The sequence below is a fragment of the Lindgomyces ingoldianus genome (assembly GCF_010093535.1).
Source record: "Lindgomyces ingoldianus strain ATCC 200398 unplaced genomic scaffold BDR25scaffold_54, whole genome shotgun sequence".
Lineage (NCBI taxonomy): Eukaryota > Fungi > Ascomycota > Dothideomycetes > Pleosporales > Lindgomycetaceae > Lindgomyces > Lindgomyces ingoldianus.
The window spans coordinates 256,285-280,097 of NW_022985215.1; the positions used below are offsets into that span (position 1 = coordinate 256,285).

The following is a 23,813-nucleotide window of genomic DNA, read 5'->3' on the forward strand; positions in this document are numbered from 1 at the left end:
AGCCTAAAACAGCTTAACTGTTATTTATCTCTGCTAACATGATTTTCCGCCGTAAATGCGCTGGACGCTTACTTTAAACATGACTCGCACAGGACCTCGCTTGTCGCCCTACCTAGTAGGATAAGAGACAACTTCTTTTTCTATAACAAGATATAGCTATAAAACGCAGTATATAAGTAAGTTATTGTATAATTACTTCTGTCATAATGTATTTCCCTTGGAACGTCTGAGGCTAAGCTTGGCGAATCTACGTAGCAGTTATGATCTATTCGCGCTTTGTCTGCTTGCGCTATTAGGTGTAATGTCTGGAGTAATTTTAGGCGAGTCTTGTGGTTGAGCCACAAGCACCTGCGCATAGTGCTCGTGACATGCATGGGTAGTTGGATGGTCCTCCCCGAGAGTGGTATTGTAGCCAGCGCATGCTCTTTTGTAAAGCGCAGTAGATTCATCATAGCGATGGCGACTTGCAAGAAGATGAGCGAGGCAGTACACGCTCGTCAGCGTGTCCGGATAGTCAACACCAAGCACCTTCTCACTGGTCGCCAGCGTCTGCCTGTGCATCGATTCCGCCTCCAAGTACTTGCCTTGGCTGTCCAGCACTCCTGCCAAGTTGTTTATGGTCGCCAGCGTGGAAGGATGGTCAACACTAAGCACCCTCTCACGCGTCGCCAACGTCTGCCTGTGCATCGATTCCGCCTCCAAGTACTTACCTTGGCTGTCCAGATAGTCGACACCAAGCACCTTTTCACTGGTCGCCAGCGTCTGCCTGTGCATTGATTCCGCTTCCAAGTACCTGCCCAAATCCGCTAAAATAGAGCTAAGAAGTCCTAAGCTAAGAAGTGTGCTAGACTTATTGCTGCCTAAGATCTGCTTTTAAATCCTTAGAGCTTCTAAGACTATGCCCTTAGCTTAACTAAAGAGCCTTGTTGCTATGCGTACTAGCTACTATTTGTTAATAAAGAAGCCTTTGCATCTGTCTCTCTACTGCTCAGCTCTTTCTGCTCTATTATAGGCAATACGTGTGGAAAGAGAGTCTAGCACTTTAGCTAGTTTGCGTACTTGCTGTTAGGGAACTCTTGTGCTATTGCTTAGATAAACGCCTAACGCCATACTGCATCTCTATTAGCTAACTTAAGCCATACTCTGTAAGGCCGGATGTCCTAGAACGGGCTAGTATGGCCTCCCCTGACCTGTTTGGAGGTCACATGATCTGTGCTTCGTATATAAGCGTGAATCCTGACGAGTGAGGCTTGGCAGCGATTCGTCTCTCTTACAATACACTCCTATCTTTCTCCGAAAGCTTGCTCTCAGTGCTATCCGTGCTACCTACTATCCCATCTTTACATTAATGTAAGGCCGAGATGGCGCTTACGTGCGACGGGTATATATACTATTCTGTACGCAATAATTAACTGTTGGTTGATTATTCACACCTTTTTAGTTGTATTGGCGCAGTGGTACAGAGCTCCGTCCTTACATACTCCTTGTAACGGCGCAGGCAAGACAATGGGTCCGAATGCGGTAGGAATCCACTCAGAGGCATATGGGAGTGCGTGGGGACTTAATGACCTGGGAATTCCATTGACACCTATAGGCCTTGTACAAAGGACGAGCAGGCATTAGCCTTCCTTTTCGGAAGCTTAGATGATATAATCAGGCGTCTCGCTTAGCGCACAGGCTAGCATCTAATATACGTCTACTAATTGCCTCTCTTACTTCTTTCCTTTACTATAAAACTTTAACAAAAAACTCTGTGTTAATAATAAGAAAGAGTAAGTATATATAACTAGTCTAATGCTAGCAGATAATAAAATACAACTAACATTAGATAGTAAACAGACTTAACGCTCTCTGCCTAAGCCTTAGTAATCTTAATAGTAAGGAAACTAAAAAAGCTAAGTCTAGTAAAGTAACTACTAACTTCTAATAACAATCTAGCTATATACTATAGGATTATCCTAGATGCTAATATTTTTAATCGCTTTAATTTACGTAAACTAGATTTACTAGTAAAAAACCTCTAACACTAGTAACTCTAATAGCTAATTCTAATAAAATAAAGATAAACACTATCTGTAATAACTAGGTAGTGTAAGGCCGAATGTCTTAGAACAGGCTAGTATAGCCTCCTCTAACCTGTTTAGAGGTCACATGACCTGTGCTTTGTATATAAGCATGAATCCTAACAAGCAAGGCTTAGCAGCAATTTGTCTCTCTTACAATACACTTCTATCTTTCTCTAAAAGCTTGCTCTTAGTGCTATCTATGCTACCTACTATCCTATCTTTACATTTAAATTGCTCTACAAGCTAGCATACTGCTTAAGGGCAACATTTTTACATAATAGTGTTAAAGTAAAACGCTAGAGAAGAATTAGATGCAACTAGCGCTTAAAGACTACTTAAAAAGCTAACTAAGACTACTGCTTTTAGTAATACTTAACTAGAATTAATACTAACATAAAGAGAAATAAAGTAAGAGATAAGTAAAAAAGATAATAAATTTTTTTTTATAAATTAGGCTTGTTAAGCTATCTAGAAGGCGTTTAGGGCCTAGAAGAGGTTAGAAGGGCTAGTGCAGAACTAAGCAACGCACAGTCCACCCTTGTAAATTAGGCTTTAGCAGAAGCCTACGCCTAGCTACAAGAGCAGTAGAAAGCGTAAGAACTAGCTAAGATAATAAAAATTTATTATTAATTTAAGGCAGGTAATATAAGCGCGCTAATTGCGCACTGTTGCCTGTTTTCATCCTCTTTACTGTACAAAGATGCAGCTATATAGTCTATGTTACTTAAGTAGCACTTCTTACATCTTAACTTTATTATTAAATTAGTGTATAAAGTGTGTTTAAAAGAGAAGTAAGTGTAACACTTTTATTTTAGACGCAGCCTAAGATTACTTAAAAAGAGAGTAAAAAAAGCTCTTTTATAAGTTAAATAGTGCTTAGGTTAAGTGTAAAGATAGGATGGTAAGTAGCATAGATAGCACTAAGAGCACGCTTTTAGAGAAAGATAGGAGTGTATTATAAGAAAGACAAATTGCTGCTAAGCCTTACTTGTTAGGATTTATGCTTATATATAAAGCACAGGTTATATAACCTCTAAACAGGTTAGGTGAGGCTATATGTTACAGCCAACAGTCAGACCGTAATGACCCAACTGGCTGTTCCCCACAGCCCAGGCGACGTCAGATGGAAAACGCTTACCTCCGCGCCAAGCGAATCACGTGACAGGACGGATGAGGAATGGCTTCAGCTTTTAGACAAAAGCCTCGCGGAATGCATCATCCAATAGGATGTACAGGCTTGCAGGCTTGCAGGCTATGCAGGCTGTATAAGAATGAGCATGCAAGCATGCAGAGCATGCAAACCTTATGTATATAGTTTTAATCACAACTATAGTTAGAAGGTTATAATTACTAGTTAGTTTATTATCTACTCTTACTTATTTAATAAACTAAGAAGCATTAAAACCTTTAAAATAAGAACACTACTAATTTGTATATCTTGCACTATATATACCTCTATTCCTATCCCTATAGATTAGGTTTACTAGCTCCCTATACAGCTGCTAGGTTAAACTACAAGCCTGCCTACTCTAACTCCTCCTAGTCCCTTACTCTGCTTAGCAAACTGTACACTTAATCTAGCTAAGTTCTCCCACCTTTGCTAAATACTATTATAGGCTAACGTACTCCTAAAAACACTATTTTGCTAGAGTAAAGATTATAACAGTAATTACTGCTACCTGTAAAGTATAGCCCCTTACATCTCCTCCTTTAATACTAGTATAACAGGAGCTAGTGCTGCTAGCACTAGCAAAGTCCTGTCTAGAAATAAAAAAAAACAAAACTAATAAATACAACATCTTTAACATAAGATTAAAATGCTAAAGAATTAACTCTAATAATATGCCTAGCTACTCTAAACACAACAGCTACACACACTTTACATAAAGGTAGCTAAACTCTAAAATATAGTAAAAGAAAAAATAAGTATTAAGTTAAAGAAGTTTTTACACCTGGCCCTACTAAAACCTTTTAATAGAATAGTAAAGGATCTTAAACTATTCTTTACTTAATGCTACTTATACATGTAGTATAACAAGGGCGCCTTTTAAACTAATAAGGAAATAATTTCCTAGATAGGACTACATCTTAAAGAATCCTTAGCTATATAGTTTTAACTACATGCTAATAACTAGATAAAGCATAAAACTATAAAAAAAGTACCTTTTATTAAAACATAAATAATCTTTAAAGACCTTAACTTTTTTAAGTAAGCTTTTACTACTATCTACAGATAACTAAATTAGAAGGAAAAGGTAGTTAATAGAATAAACACTTTATAACAAAAAAAAGGTACAGTCTAATTATACGCAGCCTACTTCCGCAAACAACTAGCTATTAGTAAATAAACAGACTAGTTAGTAATTAGAAGAATGTTTTATAAAAGACTATTTAATAAAGTTAAGAATAAATTTATGCACAGCAGTAAGCTAGATGCATTTAAGGAATACATTAAAAAGGTAATAACATATAATAAAAGATATTAAGAATGTTTTAAAGAAAAACACCTTAGCATAACATTCTAGAAACCTAAGGTGTTTTAGAAAAAGAAAAAAAGCTAAAAGTTTAACAGCAAACTTATAGACCTTAGTTATACTAAACATACATAGAGCTTACCTAAAAAAAAAAGTAAGTACTGTAAGAGCAAGAAGCTGCTATTAACTACAGAATAATAAAAGTAGCTTAAAAAAAGAGTGTGCCTTAACTATAAAAAAGTAGAACACTACTAATGTAAGTGCCTAGACTCTAGTAACTAGAAGAATAAAGAAAAAGAACTAACTATAAAAGCAATGCATATAGAACAGGGTCTAACAGAACAAGAGATCCTAGATAGACTAGACAAACATCTCTACTAGTAATATAGAGACAACTACAAATCTAAAGAATGCTCTATAAAATACTAGGAAGTTAAAGTAAGAGATAACAATAAAGTCTTTAGGGCACTAGAATAGGCTGCTACTTATAAAGAATAGCAAGGCTACACCTAAGCTGCAACATATATTGTAAATGTTAAAAAAAGAAAAGAAAAGTTTTTTTTAAAACAACTAATAATAAAAATCTCTACTTAAGAACTAAAATACTAATTTACCTACAGCAACTACTAGAAATGTAGTAATACACATAACATATAAAGCTGTAAAAAGTTAATGTACAAAGTACATATTAATAATAATGTTAAAACTTATAGTATACTAAAGAAAATTACTAAAACATAATATGCAGTTATAAACACTAAGAAGTAATAGAAAATGTTCTAAAAAATTTTTAATAATAAAAAAGGCTCTAACTAGCAGTGTACACTACTATTAACACCTAATCTATGTAAAGAACAAACTAATACACCTCTCCCTACACTAGCTGTTACCTGCAAAGACCTAGAGACCTAATAAAATAAAAGATACTATATTCCCTACAGAAGTAAGTAACATAATAAGTTCTATTGCACATACTAAAGTTACTTGTTGTAAATAATAAAAACTAAGGAGTACCTAAGGTAGACACAGGTCTAGCTAATACTAGCGTAAAACAACCTTAAAGAGTGCCTCTATACCTAGTACCTGTGTAGTAACAAGTACTGTATTAAACACTAGCTAACTAAGCATAGAGCCGGCTAGTGGCCACACAGGATACAAGAAAGCGCACCTAAAAATAACACGCTATCTAGCATAGCATTAACCTGCAAAATGCTACAGTGCCTCTATTGCTAAAACAGCATAGGCCATAAACAAGAACTATAGACAGAATGCAATAATAAACTAGCATGTACGTTTTATTACTTCTAATAAAGAGCACACTAGCAGAATAACTAAATGCTATACTACTATAAGATAGAAGACGCTTAGTGCACTATACTAGAATGCATAATATAAGAACACTAAGAGTATAAGGTACAACTAGACTAAATTAAAGAATACTAGGACGCAGCTAATGCTGTTAAAGAAGATAATAAGATAGACTATAAGAAAACACCTTATAAACTCTACATCCTTATTATAGTTAAATAAGAACTAGGCTAAAGCCTAATAACTAAACTTACCCTTTAACACTTAGGCTAAAAATAGGTAGAACTTGCCCTAATAGACAGTAGATGCACGTTTACAGTAATTAACTCTAGGTAGGTAGACTAGAACAACATACTCTTCTAAAAAAAGAAAAACCTTTTTAGGGTATTCTTAGCTAACGCCTTATTAATAGAATACAGAGTAGGGCAAGTTTAACTTAAAACTAACAAGCTTATTACTAAAGTAGAAAGGACTAATAACTAGATATTTTTTAACATACTGCCTCTAAGAGGCAAGTACTAAGCAATATTAGGCTATAACTAGCTATATAAACACAACCTAATAATTAATTAGTAAACTATGTCTCTAGTAACTAACTAAGACTACGCAAAGGTAGCATAGTTAGCATGCTACAAAGAATCTTGTGCAATCTATTAATAAGTAAAGGAAGGAAATAGCTATTTTCTAAAAAAAGAAAAACTAAAGAAGTTCCTTTATTAAGAACTAAAAGCCTAGGCTATCTGCCTAATAAAAAAAGAACTAGAAAAGAACTTCTTTAAAGAATTTAAAAAGAAAAGAGACCTTAATTAGGTTAAGATCTACTAGATAGCCTATAAAGCAACTAAACTACTAGAAGAGTATTAGGATTATAAAGACATGTTTAAAACTCTAGAGAATCTAGAAGAACTGCTACTACACTAGCCCTAGGATTACGCTATTAATCTTAAACTAAATCTGCAACTAAAAACTCACAAGCTAAGGCCCTTAATAAAAGCCTAAAAAGACGCCCTGTAGGAGTACGTAGACAAAATGTTAGCTTAAGGACACATTAGAGAAAGTAACAGCCTAGTAGCATTAGCAGTAGTTTTTTCAAAGAAAAAGAATAGCAAGGTAAAAGTATGTTAAGACTACTAAACCTTAGACAACAACACTATAAAAGACTAATATCCCCTACTAATTATTTAGGATATTATAAACTAACTTAAAGAAACTAAGCACTTTACTAAGTTTAATGTCTAAGACAGATTTAATAAAATAAGGATTAAGAAAAGATATAAGTAGATAATAGCCTTTTAGACCTTAAAAAGACTATATAAGCTTTTTATTATGCTATTTAGACTAACTAACGCCTTAGCAACCTTTTAACAGGTTATTAACACTGCACTTAATCCCTACCTAGATATATTTGTACTTATGTACTTAAATAATGTTCTAATATACACTAAAAAAAACTAGGTAGACTATGTATTTAAAGTAAAACTTATACTTAACTAACTCTAATAATATAGACTTTACCTACAACTAGAAAAATGTAAGTTTAACATATAAAAAACAAAATACCTAAGGTTTATTATTAATAAAAAAGAAATAAAAATAGACCCTGCTAAAGTAAGTAAGGTGCTAGAATAGCTAACACTAACTATAGTAATAGAAATTAAAGGATTTCTAGGCCTTACAGGATATATACAAAGAATAATTAAGAACTACTTAAAAATTGCACTCCCTTTTATAGATGCCACCTTAAAGGAAAAAGCAACTTAAAAATTCTAATAAACACTAGAGATAAAAGAAGCCTTTTAAGAACTAAAGAAAATAATAATAAACTACTTTATCCTTAGAATGTATAATTTTATGCTAGAAACAAAAGTGCACACTAATGCTTCTTTAAGAGCTAAGGAAGCAACGCTCTCTTAAAAACAGAAGAATAGTTAATAGCACTTAGTAGCCTACTACTTAGCAAAGTTTACGCTAGCAGAACAAAAATATACTATTTCTAATAAAGAACTAAAAGCAATAGTTAATGTATGTAGAAACTAAAAGGTTAAGCTTTAAGGCCTTAGCTAATAATTTATAATCTTTACTAACTATGTAAACTTAGTTACCTTTCTTACTATAAAGAAGCTCTTACTAATGCATGTGTAATAAGCTATAGAACTTGCTTAATTTAATTTTATTATTAAACATATAGCAGAGAGTAGCAATTAGTAGGCTAATGCCCTAAGCAGACGCGCTAATTATTTTAAAAAAAATAAAGAAAACTTTAAAAAATTTATAATCTTTAAGAAAACTCTTAAGAGAATAATTTATAAAGGACTAAATTAAGAAGAACTTCTATACTCCCTTATAATAGTTAAATAAGAATAGAAAAACTTAATAAAAAAATACTATAAAGCCTCTATGTTTAGACATCCTAGAATTAGGTTACTACAAAAAAAAAATTAAAAATGCTATACTCTAAAAAGTACCCTAACTAAAACACCTATGTACTAAAGTCTTATAGAAATGTAACATCTATAATAAAAATAATCCTTAGCGCTATAAACCCTATAGCTTGCTTTAACTAATTATAGCACTAAGCTAACTATAGACTATAATAATAATAGACTTTATTACTAGACTACTACTATTACAAGAACCTAGCACTAAAAGGCTTTGCAACATAATTACATAAGTTATAGACAAAACTACTAAGTTTATTTACTTATAGCTATTAAAGAAAATAATTATAGCTAAAGAATTTATGTTTAAACTAAAGAAAAACATTTTAGCTATTTATAGCTACCCTAAGATTATTATATTAGACTGTAATAAACTGTTTACTAGTAACTTCTAAACAGCTACAGTTAAACACCTTAAAATTAACTATAAGCTCTTTACTGCTTACTATCTGCAGATAGACAGGCAAACAAAAAGAGCAAATATAGAAGTAGAAAAATACCTACGCAAGTATGTATCTTATAAATAAATAGATTAGGCAAAATAGTTACTAATAGCGCAGTTTACTATTAATCCTATAGAATTAGCTACTACTAAAGAAACCCCTTATAAGGCTAATTTTAGATACCTTCTAAGATATAAGCTTTATAGCGCACAGCTAACAGACCTCTTAGAAGCTATAGACTGCACAACTAAACTTCTAGAACTGCACTAGAAACTTACTAGAGAAGCGCAGTTAGCCTAAGAAGCTATAGAAAAGGCAGTAAACTTAAAAAAGAAACTAGCACTAGAAATACACTCTAATAACTATATATATTTAGACATAAAAAACCTTAACACTCTAAGACTCTCTAAAAAGTTAGCTAAAAAATATAGAAAACTATATAAGGTTATATAGATATAACCTAACATCTATAAACTTAAACTACTAAAAGAAATATAAATACATTCTTAGTTTTATGTTTCTAAGCTTAAACTTACACTTAAAAGCATTCTACTTACAACTACTAGATAAAAAAAAGAAAAAAAAGAATATAAAGTAAAAAAAATTTTAGACTATAAAGAAAATAAATACCTAGTAAAATAAAAAGAATAGCTTACTAGCAAAAACATATAAAAGCTTATTAAGAACCTATTAAACGCCTCTTAGGCCCTTTACAGGTATTTAAAGTCTCCTTTAGATAAAACTATCCTAGAGAAAGCTCTCTAGACTAAAAAACACTATTATTAGTTAAAACTGCAGCAGCATTAGTTAGCTACAATGTAGGAAGTCTGCAACCCTTTAACATAGGTTAAGAAGAAGGAAGACTAGCTACTTTTGCCTTAAGCGTTTTAAGCTTATCTAGTAAAGAGAGGTCTTCTTTTGGATACTTTACTTTTTAATCCTTTAACACTTTTAACTATTTCTAAATTTTCTTCTTATAAGAAATAATTAGCTAAAGACACTTTAGCAACCTTTTCTTTTTACACATCCTATCTTTTTAAACTATCTCTGCTTCTACTAACAACTTTTTGCGCTTGCGTTCTAAACAATCCTAGGCTGTGTCTAACATAAAGGCGTTGTAATAACTACCCTTTTGCACACACTCTACGCACTTATTTAATAATAAGGACATTACATAAGAGGACCTACTTAAATAATAAGCACTATAGAGACGCATCTTTATACAACAAAGAGGATTAAGGCAAGTAATAGTACAAAGGCAATAAATAATAGCAGAAGAATAAGAGGCCTAGTAAGGCATAGTTAAAAAGAATTAACATAGGACTAGCCTTTAAAAAAGGGAACACACTAGCTAAAAAGAAAACCTAACACTTATAATAAGAAAAACATAACAGTAAGAACGCTAACTAGAAGAGAAGCCTGCGTGTTATAGCTAATAGTTAGACTAGAATAACCTAACTAGCTGTTCCCTATAGCCTAGGCGATGTTAGATAGAAAACGCTTACCTCTACGCTAAGCAAATTACATAACAGGACAGATAAGGAATAGCTTTAGCTTTTAGACAAAAGCCTTGCAGAATGCATTATCTAATAGGATGTACAGGCTTGCAGGCTTGCAGGCTATGCAGGCTGTATAAGAATAAGCATGCAAGCATGCAGAGCATGTAAACCTTATGTATATAGTTTTAATTACAACTATAGTTAGAAAGTTGTAATTACTGTTTAGTTTATTATCTACTTTTACTTATTTAATAAACTAAAAAGCATTAAAACCTTCATAATAAAGACACTGCTAATTTGTATATCTTGCACTATATATACCTCTATTCCTATCCCTACAGATTAGGTTTCCTAGCTCCCTATACAGCCGCTAGGTCAAACCACAAGCCTGCCTACCCTAACTCCCCCCAGTCCCTCACTCTGCTTGACGAACTGTACACTTGATCTAGCTAAGTTCTCCCACCTCCGCTAAATACCATTATAGGCCGACGTACTCCCGAAAACACCATTTCGCCGGAGTAAGGATTGTAACACTATACTAGCCTGTTCTAGAACATCTAGCCTTACATTATCCCCCCTTATAGTAGTCCTATAACTTAGAGGATAGAACAGATAATAATAGCCCTAAGTAGCATAATATAGTGTTATATAATGCTTTAAAGGCTTACTTCTGCCTATTTTAGTTAATTTTATATAAGTTTATTTAAAAATAACGTAGAGTTATTAAGTAAAAGTAAAGTAAAAGTATAAAGTAAAAGTAAAAGTAAAATAGTAGTATATTTTATACTAATAGAGTAGCAGTTAGGACAGTATATATAGAGTCTAACTGTGCTAGAAGTCTATCTTCTTCACACTTTTACCCTCTTTATAGGTTAAAATTTAGAAAATTCTAAACTTTTTAAAGTAAGTATATTTTAAGCTACTTTAGTATAATTTAGTGTAAAGGGGTGCTAATAAGCTTTAATAGTTTTATTTTACTTTACTTATACCTACTTATTATCTAATCTACTTTTAGCTTCTTTTTTTATGATTAACTTTACTAAATAACTTTAAAATAAACCTTTATAGCCCATTTTATTATAATTTAGCTATAGTGTTTTTTAAAAAAGATTAATTAGCTTTTACTAATATAAACCTATGCTCTAACAACTTTTATGTTTAATATATTAATAAAATGTCCTGTAAAAGCATTATAGATAAAAGTAGTAGCTATTCTATACTTATAAATAATAAGTTATGTTATAGCATAAAAAAAAGAATTAAGTGCACTAAGTATGCTTATTACTTTAAATTTAGTAAAAAGTGCTTTAAGGTGTGTATTTTAGCTTCTTTTAGTATATTTACACATAGTCTGTCTAGGCTAACTCTAGATAGCTCTTTATCTTTTTTAAACTTAAATAATAGGCTTTTAAAAACATAATACTTAATGTTTTAGCTTTAATTAATTTACTTAACTTTACTTAGTTAGTGTAGGCTAATATAATAGTTATATTATAAGTAAACACTATTATTTAGTTTTTTTAAGTGTAAGTCTTTCTATTAACGTACTTTATAGGCGAGTTGCTTACACACCTAAGTTGCTTACTTTTGCTAAGACCCTACTACACTACCTTTTCTACACTAATGCATTCTTAACAACACTACTTAAATGTGTTAAAAGAACATTAGATGCAGCTTACGCTTTAGGCTTTTAAATAAAACGCAACACTTTTTAAGCAACACGCTGCAGCTATCTATAAGGTCTTTTAAAAAATAATAAGCAACTAACACACTAGATAACCTTTTTAAGCTAATTATACAGCTAACTTATAAAAGCTAGATAATAATAAGAAGTAAGTAATTATTTAGCACATACTTAAGCTAGATGTGTAAGGATTTCCCCCCTAGCTAGCAGCTGTAGCTAATATAGCTAATTCTTTACACACTAAGCGTAATATAGGCTATATTAGCATAAACTAGCTTAATATATTTATTAAGTGTTACTTAGAGCTTAAAGTAAAGTTTAAGTGTAAGTATAACTATAAAAAAGTCTTTTATAAAAATCCTATAGTAATTTAAGGCTAGTTTAACCTTATAAAGAATATTAAAGCTAAGTATAGCATCTAAGATAATAACATGTACAACTTTAATAAGACAGAGTTTATAATAGGCTAGATATCTACTAGAGCAGTTATTATAAGTTTAGAGAGATAAGAACAGCTAAAAGCAGTCTAGCTAGGCAACTAGGAGTAGACAACAGCTATCTAGGGCATTAATGCTAAAAAGTAGGCTATTCTGCCTTTTATTATTTTCTAGGGTAGCAACTACTTTTTAAACTAGTATAAAAAGAAAAATCTACTTTAGAATTAAGTTATTATAATCTTTAAGCACAGCTAGACTACTAATTAGCTTAGTTTAGACTAGTTAAAGCACTTTAACGCGCATATAAAGAAGTGTACTGTTAGCAGCTACTGTCTGCTAGTTATTAACAGCTATAAAAGCTATAACTTACTTTATTTTTAGTAATACTATAAAGATAATAAGATTATTACTATTTATATACTTTTTTATTTATTGCACTTTTTATAGCTACTTAATGTAGGTTGTTTTACTTCTTTAAAGAAAGTGTATAAGCGCTAAGCTAAAAACCTTATGCGCAACTAGATTACTTATATTATAAAAATAAAGTTCTTACTATGCTTTAAAGTAGCCTATTATGCTGTAATTACTTTTAGTAATATCTAAGAAGGGTTTTAAGGCGCTAGATTAGTTCTTTTTAACCTATAATAAGTTATAATAGGCCTTAATGTAAAGTTACACACTCTATTACTACTACTACCTATATATAATAAGCCCTAGTAGTTGTAAACCCTAAGTAATACTCTAAAACTTAGGTTATAATTAATGCTTATAAAGATAAGAATTTAGAAGTATATAAATAGTTTACTAACTTCTATAGTTAAGGCGTTTAAGAAAGTTTTAAAGGGGGTAGTAATAATTACACATAAGCTAGTATTAGCATAATAAGAAATTACTAAGCTTTAAGCAGCTAATAAAGCTGCTACATAACATAAATTACATAAAAAAAAGTAGATTAAGGCAGAAAAGACCTTAATAATTTAAGAAGGCCTATACTTAACAGCTCTAAAGGAGTTTAGGGCGCGCAGTAACAGGAAAAAGGCAAAGAAGCAGGTGCAAGCTAAAGTAGGTAAGCTATCTTAAAGGCGCTACAGACAGTGTAATTAGACTAGGCATAACGCGTAAATGTGTAAGCAAGAAGCAGAAGTAGTATCTAAATAATATTCTAGGCTGTACTGTACTATATAGTGCCAGAGCGGGTTGTTATGGGCCATAATAGAGTTTGTTAGGGTGGGGTCTTGGCAAAAGTGAGCGACTCGGGTGTGTGAGCAACTCGCCCATGAAGTACGTTACAGCATAATCTAGCTTAATTAGCTTTATTCTAGCTTTTAATAGTTTATAGTAAAAATAAAATCCTATATAATAACTATCTATACGCGCATAGTAGCGTTATAGGTAAAATTACTAAGACTAAAGTTATTTTTAAGAAGCGCGCCTACTCTAAAGCTAATATTACTAAGAAAAAAAAAGTGTAAAGCGCTTAAAAAAAACTTTAATAAAAATAAAGCTATAATAACTCTATTTAAAAAAGTAAGTATACACTATTCTTAACTATTCTAGCTCTAACTAGTATAATAGAAGAAATATAGTGTTAAAGGTGTCTATGTTACTAAAGCTAAGTAATATTATTATGTTAATGCTACTAAAGCTGCTAATATAATCTACTACATCTTTAAAAAGTATAATAAGGCTAATAATATTAAAAATAAAGCTAGTTAAGATTAAACTTTAGCTAAAAAAGTAGCTAACTAGGTATAATAAAAAATATCTTAATAGTTGTTTTACTATTGTAAATTTACCTATAAAGGATCTTAATGTCTAATCTAGGGCCCTAATAGCACAATCTAGTGTAATCTAGCGTTTTCTATAGTAAAAATAGTTAAGAATGTATAGTATAGTGTAGTTTTAGGTTTTTTAGCTTAAGCTTTTTTCTTCTTTTTTTAATAAAGTTAAATAATTTTATATTGTATCCCTTAGACTTAAAGTGTAACTATTTTAGTAGTAATAGATTAATCTACTTTTAGCTTACTTACTTTATAGCTTTTTTATTTTAAAAATTCTACAATGTTTTACTAGACTTAAACTCTGCCTTTTTCTTGCTAGTATAAGTTATTCTAGGCTAAAATGTTTATTTCTTTTACATAATAAATTTTTCTAAGTTAAAATAACTTTTGTCTTAACTCTAGTAAGCTATTTTATGCTAGAATAGCCTTACTTAGTCTAAATAAAAAATCTTAGGTTTAAATAAGCTATGTTATCTTTTTATTTTTATAGCGCTATTAAACACCTCTTATTAAAAAAACCTTAAGAAAAGAAAAAATAAAGTAAAAGTAGCTATACTTAATCTATTAAGTTACTTTTTTTTAAAAAAAAAGTTTAACCTAAACTAGCATAATTTAATCTTTTACTATATATTTCTCTACTTTTTTAAAATACTTTTAATGCATTTAAGCTAATGTTAGGTTTAAGTTTTTATAAGTTTTTTTAAGATAAATAACTTTTTTAATTTATAAAATATTTTTATACTCTAACTAAATTCTATCTTTAGTTAGGTATTTTTTTTATATAGTACATATTATTTTTTATAGTGTGTAGAGTGTTTATAATTAGTTTTAATTATAACTTAAAACGCTCTTGCTAGGTATATAGCTTTAAAAGTAAGACATAGAATACTAGATAAACTTCTTTGAAATTAGGTAAGTCTACTTTATACACCTTTACACTAATTTAGCCTATAACTTTTTGTAGTTTTAAAAACTTCTAGTTTAACTTTTTTTTTAGCCTTATTAATTTTATATGTTTATTAAAGACTAATACTTTATCTTTTACTTATAGCTATATATGCTTTTGTTATTTATCTATATACTTCTTTTAATATATATTTATAGTAATAATTTTCTAGCAGTATTTTAACTGTAGAGTAAGTGCTTTTACAGTAACTTTATTTACTATGTATAATTCCTCTTAACCTAGAGGTTCTCTAGGCTAATCTAGCCCTTTTAGGTTTGCTTTGTAGTATGCTTAGAAAAAGGTAACTTTTATAGTTATATATATACTATTATTATATATAAACTTTACTATTAGCAACTATATTACCTAATTATCTTATTCTAGGTAATAGTAACATCTAAAGTACTATTTTAGAGTTTAGTTTTATCTTTTAGTCTACTTATTAGTCTTAGAATAGTAGGCTAATAAGAAAATCTTTTATGTGCTAAAATAGTAATAAAAACTATCTTAGTACTTTAAGTTTATTATTAGCTCTTAATAAAAAATAATGTTTTTTAAAACTTTATAAAAGTAAATAACTTTTTTAACTAAACTTTTACTAGGTCTAAAGCCTTCTAATTAGCTCTAGCTAGCACATAGTAGGCTATCTTAGTAAGATAGTCTACTATTATAAGAATTACATTATATACTAACTCTAAGTATTTACAAGAGGGCAGCTACGTTATAAAATCTATTATAACATCCTGCTAGAGTCTATTAGCAGTAGCAAAGAGTAAAAGAGCCTATATAGACAGTGTTGTAGAGCTACTAATTGTCTGCACTCTAGGCAGTTATTATAGTACACCTCTATGTTCTTTTTAAGCCCTTTTTAATTATATTAATGTATAATCTTTTTAAGTGTCTTTTTTACACTAAAGTAGCCTACTAATAGGCTGTTATAGTACCTTTAGAACACTTCTGCCTTTTTTTAGTCTGTTGTTAGGGTCTTTTTTTCTGTATTAGCTATAGCATGTTATTCTAGCCTATTCTAGAGATAAGTGTTTTTATTAAAGTTCTCTTTTTTTTTTTTTTTACTCTTAGTGTTTAATAAGGCTATTTTATTATAGTCTACTTTAATACATAATATAAGATTTTTATTATTATCTTTCTTTAGTTTTTTACTTATAGCTCTTTTAAGACCTAGCTATTTTAGCTCTTATTTTTTTTAAAGTAGTCTCTAGCTAAGCCGAAAAAATTTTAAAAATATGTAATAGCTATAACTGTCTGTACGCAGCAGCAGCGTTACAGCCTAGATACAAGCGATCGCGCACAAGCAGGACCACGTATCTATGTTACATAATGCTTGTGCGCGAACCTCTGTGCATAAACATCTAAATATCTCTCTTTTCTTTTATATAGAGGAAAGATAAGAGTAATAGAACTAGAAACATGTTGCCTTTACTTTACCTACTTTATACACTATGCACACTATACACTACTTTTACTTTTGCTATTTAAGTGCTTATACTATAAGCAGCTAGCTATTAAAGCCTATTTAACACTAATTAGTAGTTAATTTAATCAACTATAAATTAGTAAAAGTAATAATAAAGTACTTATACTTTATAAAGTACTTTATTTTATTACTTATTTTTAAGGATAGTAGATTAATCCTTTACATTATACAGCAAGCTCTGCTACTATACAAAGTAAGAAGAAGATAGCGTAAAACGCACACTAAAGCTATTAAAGCTGCATAACTTAGTAGCTAGATAACAGCAGTACCTGTGTAATCTACTAGAAAAGTAATTAACTAACGTACTTTATAGGCAAGTTGCTTACACACCTAAGTTGCTTACTTTTACTAAGACCCTACTACACTACTTTTTCTACACTAATGCATTCCTAATAACACTACTTAAATATGTTAAAGGAACATTAAATGCAGCTTACGCTCTAGGTTTTTAAATAAGACATAATACTTTTTAAGCAACGCGCTGCAGCTATTTATAAAGTCTTTTAAAAAGATAATAAGTAACTAATGCACTAAATAACTTTTTAAAGCTAATTATATAGCTAACTTATAAAAGCTAGATAATAATAAAAAGTAGGTAATTATTTAGCACATACTTAAGCTAGATGTGCAAGGATTTCCCCCCTAGCTAGCAGCTATAGCTAATATAGCTAATTATTTACACACTAAGCATAATATAAGCTATGTTAGCATAAACTAGCTTAATATATTTATTAAGTGTTACTTAGAGCTTAAAGTAAAGTTTAAGTGTAAGTATAACTATAAAAAAGCTTTTTATAAAAATTTTATAGTAATTTAAACCTAGTTTAACTTTATAAAGAATATTAAAGCTAAGTATAGCATCTAAAATAATAACATGTACAACTTTAATAAAATAAAGTTTATAATAAGCTAGATATTTACTAGAGCAGTTATTATACATTTAGAGAGATAAAGACAGCTAAAAGCAGTCTAGCTAGGCAACTAGAAGTAGATAATAGCTATCTAGAGCATTAATACTAAAAAGTAGGCTATTTTACTTTTTATTATTTTTTAAAGTAGTAACTACTTTTTAAACTAGTATAAGAAAAAAAATCTACTTTAAAATTAAGTTATTATAATCTCTAAGCGTAGCTAGACTACTAATTAGCTTAGTCTAGACTAGTTAAAGCACTTTAACATATATATAAAGAAGTGTACTATTAGCAGCTACTATCTACTAGTTATTAACAGCTATAAAAGCTATAACTTACTTTATTTTTAGTAATACTATAAAAATAATAAAATTATTACTATTTATATGTTTATTTATTTATTACACTTTTTATAGCTACTTAATGTAAGTTGTTTTACTTTTTAAAAAAAAGTATATAAGTGCTAAGCTAAAAACCTTATACATAACTAAATTACTTATATTATAAAAATAAAGTTTCTACTATACTTTAAAGTAGCTTATAATGCTATAATTACTTTTAGTAATATCTAAGAAAGGTTTTAAAGCACTAGATTAGTTTCTTTTAACCTATAATAAGTTATAATAAGCTTTAATGTAAAGTTACACACTTTATTACTACTACTACTTATATATAATAAGCCCTAGTAGTTATAAACCTTATGTAATACTCTAAAACTTAAGTTATAATTAATGCTTATAAAAATAAAAATTTAAAAGTATATAAATAGTTTACTAACTTTTATAGTTAAAGTGTTTAAAAAGGTCTTAAAAGAAGTAGTAATAATTATGTATAAGCTAGTGTTAGTGTAATAGAAAATTACTAAGCTTTAAGTAGCTAATAAAGCTACTACATAACATAAATTATATAAAAAAAAGTAAATTAAAGTAAAAAAAACTTTAATAATTTAAAAAAGCTTATACTTAACAGCTTTAAAGAAGTTTAGAGTGCATAGTAATAGAAAAAAGGCAAAGAAGTAGGTGTAAGCTAAAGTAAGTAAGCTATTCTAAAGGCGCTGCAGATAGTGCAATTAGACTAGGCATAACGCGCAAACATGTAAGTAAGAAGTAAAAGTAGTATCTAAATAATATTCTAGGCTGTACTGTACTATATAGTGCTAGAGCGGGTTGTTATAGGCTATAATAGAGTTTGTTAGGGTGGGGTCTTAGCAAAAGTAAGCGACTTGGGTGTGTAAGCAACTCGCCTATGAAGTACGTTACTTATCTTTCTTAAAAAAAAAGCTAACTAGACTTTATTAAGCTTTTTTAGTCTTATTTAAGACTAGTTAGCTTAAAATGCTATAAATTACGCCTTTTAAAGTGTTAACTTCTACTTTAGTTTTTCTATTAGCATTAAAATTAGCTAATATAACAACTTTAAAGAATAAGTTTTAAAGCTTTTAGAAAGCTACTTTGCTCTTAGAACTAATAATAAGCTTCTAACTTTCTTTTTACTTTTACTTTTAACTACTTTTAACTACATCTAGGCCTTTCTAGGTTAGCTTAGTAAGAGGTAAAGTAATTAAAAAAAAGTTAGTAATAAACTGCCTATAGTAGTTTATAAACTTAATAAAAACATAAATATTCTAAATAGTCTTTAGCATTAGCTACTTCTAGATTATTTTAATTTTTAAAAAGTTAACTTTAACATTTTCTAAGGAAACTGTATACTTTAGGTACTTAGTTTTTTATATATAAAATTTACACTTACTAAGTTTTAAAAAAAGCTTTACTTTACATAATCTTTATAGCACTTCTTAATATAAATAACTTATTTCTTTTCTGTGTTAAAATAGGCTAGTATATTATTAAAGTATATAATACGTGTTACATTAACTAACCTTGCTACAGCCTAGTTAATATAAGCCTAGAAAGCTGCAAAAGCATTAGTAAAACTAAAAGGCACAACTTAGTACTTAAAATAACTATATTAAGTCTAGAATACTGTCTTCCACTTATCTCTCTTATAAATATATAATATATAGTACACATTATAAATATCTAGCTTTATATACTACTTTACTTTTTTAAGTTTCTTAAAAGATTCTAAGATAAGTAGTAGTAAGTAATAATTTTTTATTATAATTTAGTTTAAGCTTTAATAATCTAGATAAAGCTTTAACTTTTTATTCTTTTTTTATAAATAAAATTAGAGCTTTTATAGCTAACTTAGACCTTTAAATTTACTCTTTTTATAGATAATTATTAATGTATTTATAAAAATGCTATAACTTATACTCTAGTAAGTTATATAGCAGCTAGTAAGAAGGCTTTGTCTTTTCCTCTAGCTTAATAGCTACATCTTGTGGGCTATATAGTAGTACTTCTAACATCTTATTAGACTTAACTATATCTGCATATTCTTTATACTCTACTCTTAACTTAAGCTCTACAGGTTCTAAAGAATCTTTAGTGTTATTAGATAGCACACTATAGACATAGACATCTATGTTAGGACTTTACATAGTTTACTTAAACTTTGCTGCGTCTTCTAAGGCTACTTTAGTATACTTTAGCACACTATAGTTTTTTACACCTTTAAATAATATATGTGTGGAGGATAAAATAGCCTGGCAGTAGCTGTTTAGAAGATTAGATAAAGTGACTCCCCTATCTAAGAGAGCTGGAGGCTCTCCTTATATACACCAAGCTTTAGAACATAATATCTCTAGATCCTGAGCTGCGTCCTAGGCTCTGGGCCCCAGCTAAGGCTCTTAGTATACGCGACACACCCCCTAGGTGAGCTGCGCAGCAGCTTACCTGCGTAGAGCGTTACCTTAGCTTGTTAGAGCAGCGCTAGGCGTTTACCCTGTGTTTATGCTTGTTGTCCTTAGTAATTCTAGTGCTTATTACCCTAGGCAGCGCAATGCTTATTTCCCTAGGCAGCGTAGGTCACGTGCTTGCTGTAATTGCTGCAATAAAAGTAAATAAATTCTCCTACTTCTTAAGCTTCTCTTTTATAAGTTTAACTAACATGCTATGTGTAAGTTAATGCTTTTAAGAGCTTTAAAAATAACTTTAAACTTTTTTATAATTTCTACTAATGTGCATCTGTAGCTTAACAAAGCTAAAAGAGCTGCCTGCTTGCATGCTGCTGCTCTGCGGGGCCGCGCTGCCCGCAAGCCCGCGCCCACTACCCCCCGCCGGCCTCCCCCTGGTGCGCTCCGCGCGCAGTCCTATCTAGGCTGCATAAAGAGTGCGCTTGCAGGGCGCTTTAGTAGGGAGTGCTATAATTCCGCCACTAGCAGTTTGCGCTGCTAGCGCTGTTCCTCTAGGCACAGCTACCTGCCCCTATAAGCCCTGTAGTAGTGTGTAGGGTAATCTAGCTTTTAACCTATTTGCAGTCCCCCTGTTACTATTGTCTATGCGCAGTAGTTTGTTGCAGCGCTTGTTGCAGAGGATAAGCAGGTAAGCTTCTCTGCAAAGATTGTGCGTTATACCTTAGATTAGACTAATAGGCTATAAGCTATGTTTTAGCTTTAGCTAGTTTTTTAAGCTCTACTTAAAAAAAAATATAGTAAAGAAAAAGAAAAGAAAAGAAAAGAAAAAAAGAAGAAAAAGAAAAAGAAAAAAAAGTAGAAAAAGTAAAAAAAAAAAGTAAAGTGTTATCTTCTTTAGGCTTCTAGTGTGTTGCTAGCGTGCTAAAGAACTCTTAGGTAAGCTTGTTAATTTTTTTATAGTTTAGGCGTTCTATGTTTTTGCGCATCTTATGTACTAAATCCCTGCTTAATCTCTATAGCATAGGGGAGTGTCCTTGCTAGTAGATAGCCCTTTTATTTCTAGGCAGTGTAGAGATGTCTTTACTATTAATAATTAATAATTTCTTTTTTTAAAAGCTTATTTATATGTCTTTAAAGTTAAAAAGCTGCTTAAAGTGCTTAAATTACTATTTTAGTAAGTGCTTTATAAGTCTATCTGCTAGCATGTTACTTATTTTAATATAGCGCACTTTAAAAGATCCTTTTGCATGCTCTTAGCGCAGCCACATGTTCTAGATATTAATGTGGCGTAGGCAGGTAGTTATCTAGGCGTTCTTTTCTACTACTAACTAGATTGTCTGCTAGTTGTCACAGTAAATCTACTATAGTGTGCCTAGCTTTAAGGTAAGCTTTTTAAAAAAGTGTTTTAAAGCTAGTAATTTCTTTAAAATATATGCTAGAGTAAGCAGCTTAGCCTTTATTATAAACATAGTTACTATTAGCTAAAAAGCTACTTTTTATAAAATTAGTTTTTTAAAAAGTAAGATAATATATTTATAGAATAATTATCTAGTTTTTATGTAATTAGCAAAAAACACATCTCTACACATAATAAGTTACGCGCCTTTTAGTGCTCTATATTATATGCCTGTATACCTTATGCAGTACAGGTACATAATTGCCTAGTTTACTGCCTAGAAGTGCTGCTTTTCTAGGTTTATTAGGTAGTAGGAGAGCTAGGATGCTGCGAACGCTATGTTAGGGCGCACTATAATTGCAGTGTAGAGTGTTAATTCTATGCGCTCTTAGTATTTTTTAATTTTATGCTTTAATGCTAATTCTTAGTTGCTTATAAGCTCTTTTAATAGTAAAAAAGTCCTTAGAAAGAGTGCACTCTTTATAAAGTTAACCTTCTTTGCTACTTTTTTAATATATATGTTATGTACTAGCTAGATTATCTTAGCTTTTTTATTTTAAATTATTTTAATTCTTAGAAACTATTTACATAGCCTTTAATTTTCTAGCTTATATATTTTTTTAATTACACTAATTAATTAGTAAGCTTCTAACTTATTATTATAGTAATAAATATAAAGTATGTTATTTACATAAAAAAGAAGTAAAATATAGTAATTATAGTTAAAAAATAAGCTTAAGCTTTTAAAAAGCTTATAAAAGCTTCTAGTACTATAAAATTAGCAAGTTATGTAGTCTATATAAGGCTTATAGAAGCTTAACGCACATGCTAGGCTTTGTAAAGCCTTCTAGGAGCTTACATGTTACTTCTAGCTTACTTTTATAGTGTGTGTTTAAAAACATGCTTATAACATTATATTACCTAATCTCTAGGTTAAATTAAGCTGCTATTGCTATTACTATTTAGAAAGATCTAGCTGTAAGAGTAGCCGCATAGGTTAACTAGAGTAAGTCCTTACTTTAGAAATTACTATGTACGCATATGTAAGCTTTATATTTAGTAAAATACTTATTTTAGTTAAATTTATGTGTAAAAACTTACTTTAGTATAAGCAGCTTAAATATTGCTTTAGTTTATATAATCTTTTTTTAAGTGCCTTTTTTAAGTAGAGTAGCTATTTTTTTTTATGCTATAATTTTAAAAAGATTTTTATATAAGTATTTATATAAATTTTTTTATTTTAAGGGTTTTTTTAAAAGCTTATAAGCTCTTAGTTAAGCCTGTGTAAAAAAAGTAACTATAAAAAACACTATATAAAGCGTTTTAAGCGCTTTATTATTATAAGTAATAAATGCTTTAAAGAAGTTTATTTAAAGGTGCTCTAGATTAACTAGAGTAATATATATACTACTTCTTTTTAAAAGCGTTATATATATACCTCTGCTTTCTACACTCTTAGGCTTACTTAGGTTATTAAGATCTTGCCTCTATATCTTTTAGCTTATACATATTGCTAGTCTTTAGCTTTTTTTATTATATGTATATTTAAAACGTGCTTTACATGCTTTAACTAAAGCTATAGAAGATAATATCTTAGTGTAAAAAGTAAAAGTTAATTTTTTAACTAGTAAGTTAGCTATTTAACTTAATAAGCCTAGTAAATTTACTTCTTTAGTTAAGTGCACTTTCTAGAGATTACTAGTATGCTTGTGCCTACCCTATATAGGGTGTGTTGTAGAGCTATTTGTAAGCTCTAGCTTAAAAGTTAGCTTTAGAGTAATAAGTGCTATATATTTATTAGAAACTGCGCAAATTTTTAGTAACTTACTTATTATACTTATTACCTATGTAGTTACTTTTACTTTTAAGTACTAATTTTTTAGCTAGCTAACTTAAGTTTTAATAAGCTTTTTAGTTTTTACACTTTTAAGCTTACACTTTTAGTGCCTTTAATTTAGTATATTACTTTACTACTTATCTAACTTTTAAAGTAAAAGCTTAAAAGCTTTTTTTATATTATAAATTTTACTTTACTTATTAAGAATTTTAATAATTTTAGAGGCTTTTTTTAAGAAATTAGTTTATTACTTTTATTTTTATAAAAGTGTGTTTTATTAAAAGCTACATTTTTTATAGTAATTACCTAGTTACGTAATAGAACCTATATTTTATAAATA

General features: G+C 29.8%; 1 protein-coding gene across 1 annotated transcript; it reads right to left on the reverse strand.

Annotated features, from left to right (window-relative positions):
- Positions 1–258: 258 nt before the first annotated feature.
- Positions 259–873, reverse strand: BDR25DRAFT_244654 (uncharacterized protein; the record flags this gene model as incomplete). Its single annotated transcript, XM_033685852.1, has 1 exon — positions 259–873. A coding segment is annotated over one exon (615 nt), but the record flags the coding sequence as incomplete, so codon positions are not given.
- Positions 874–23,813: the final 22,940 nt, after the last annotated feature.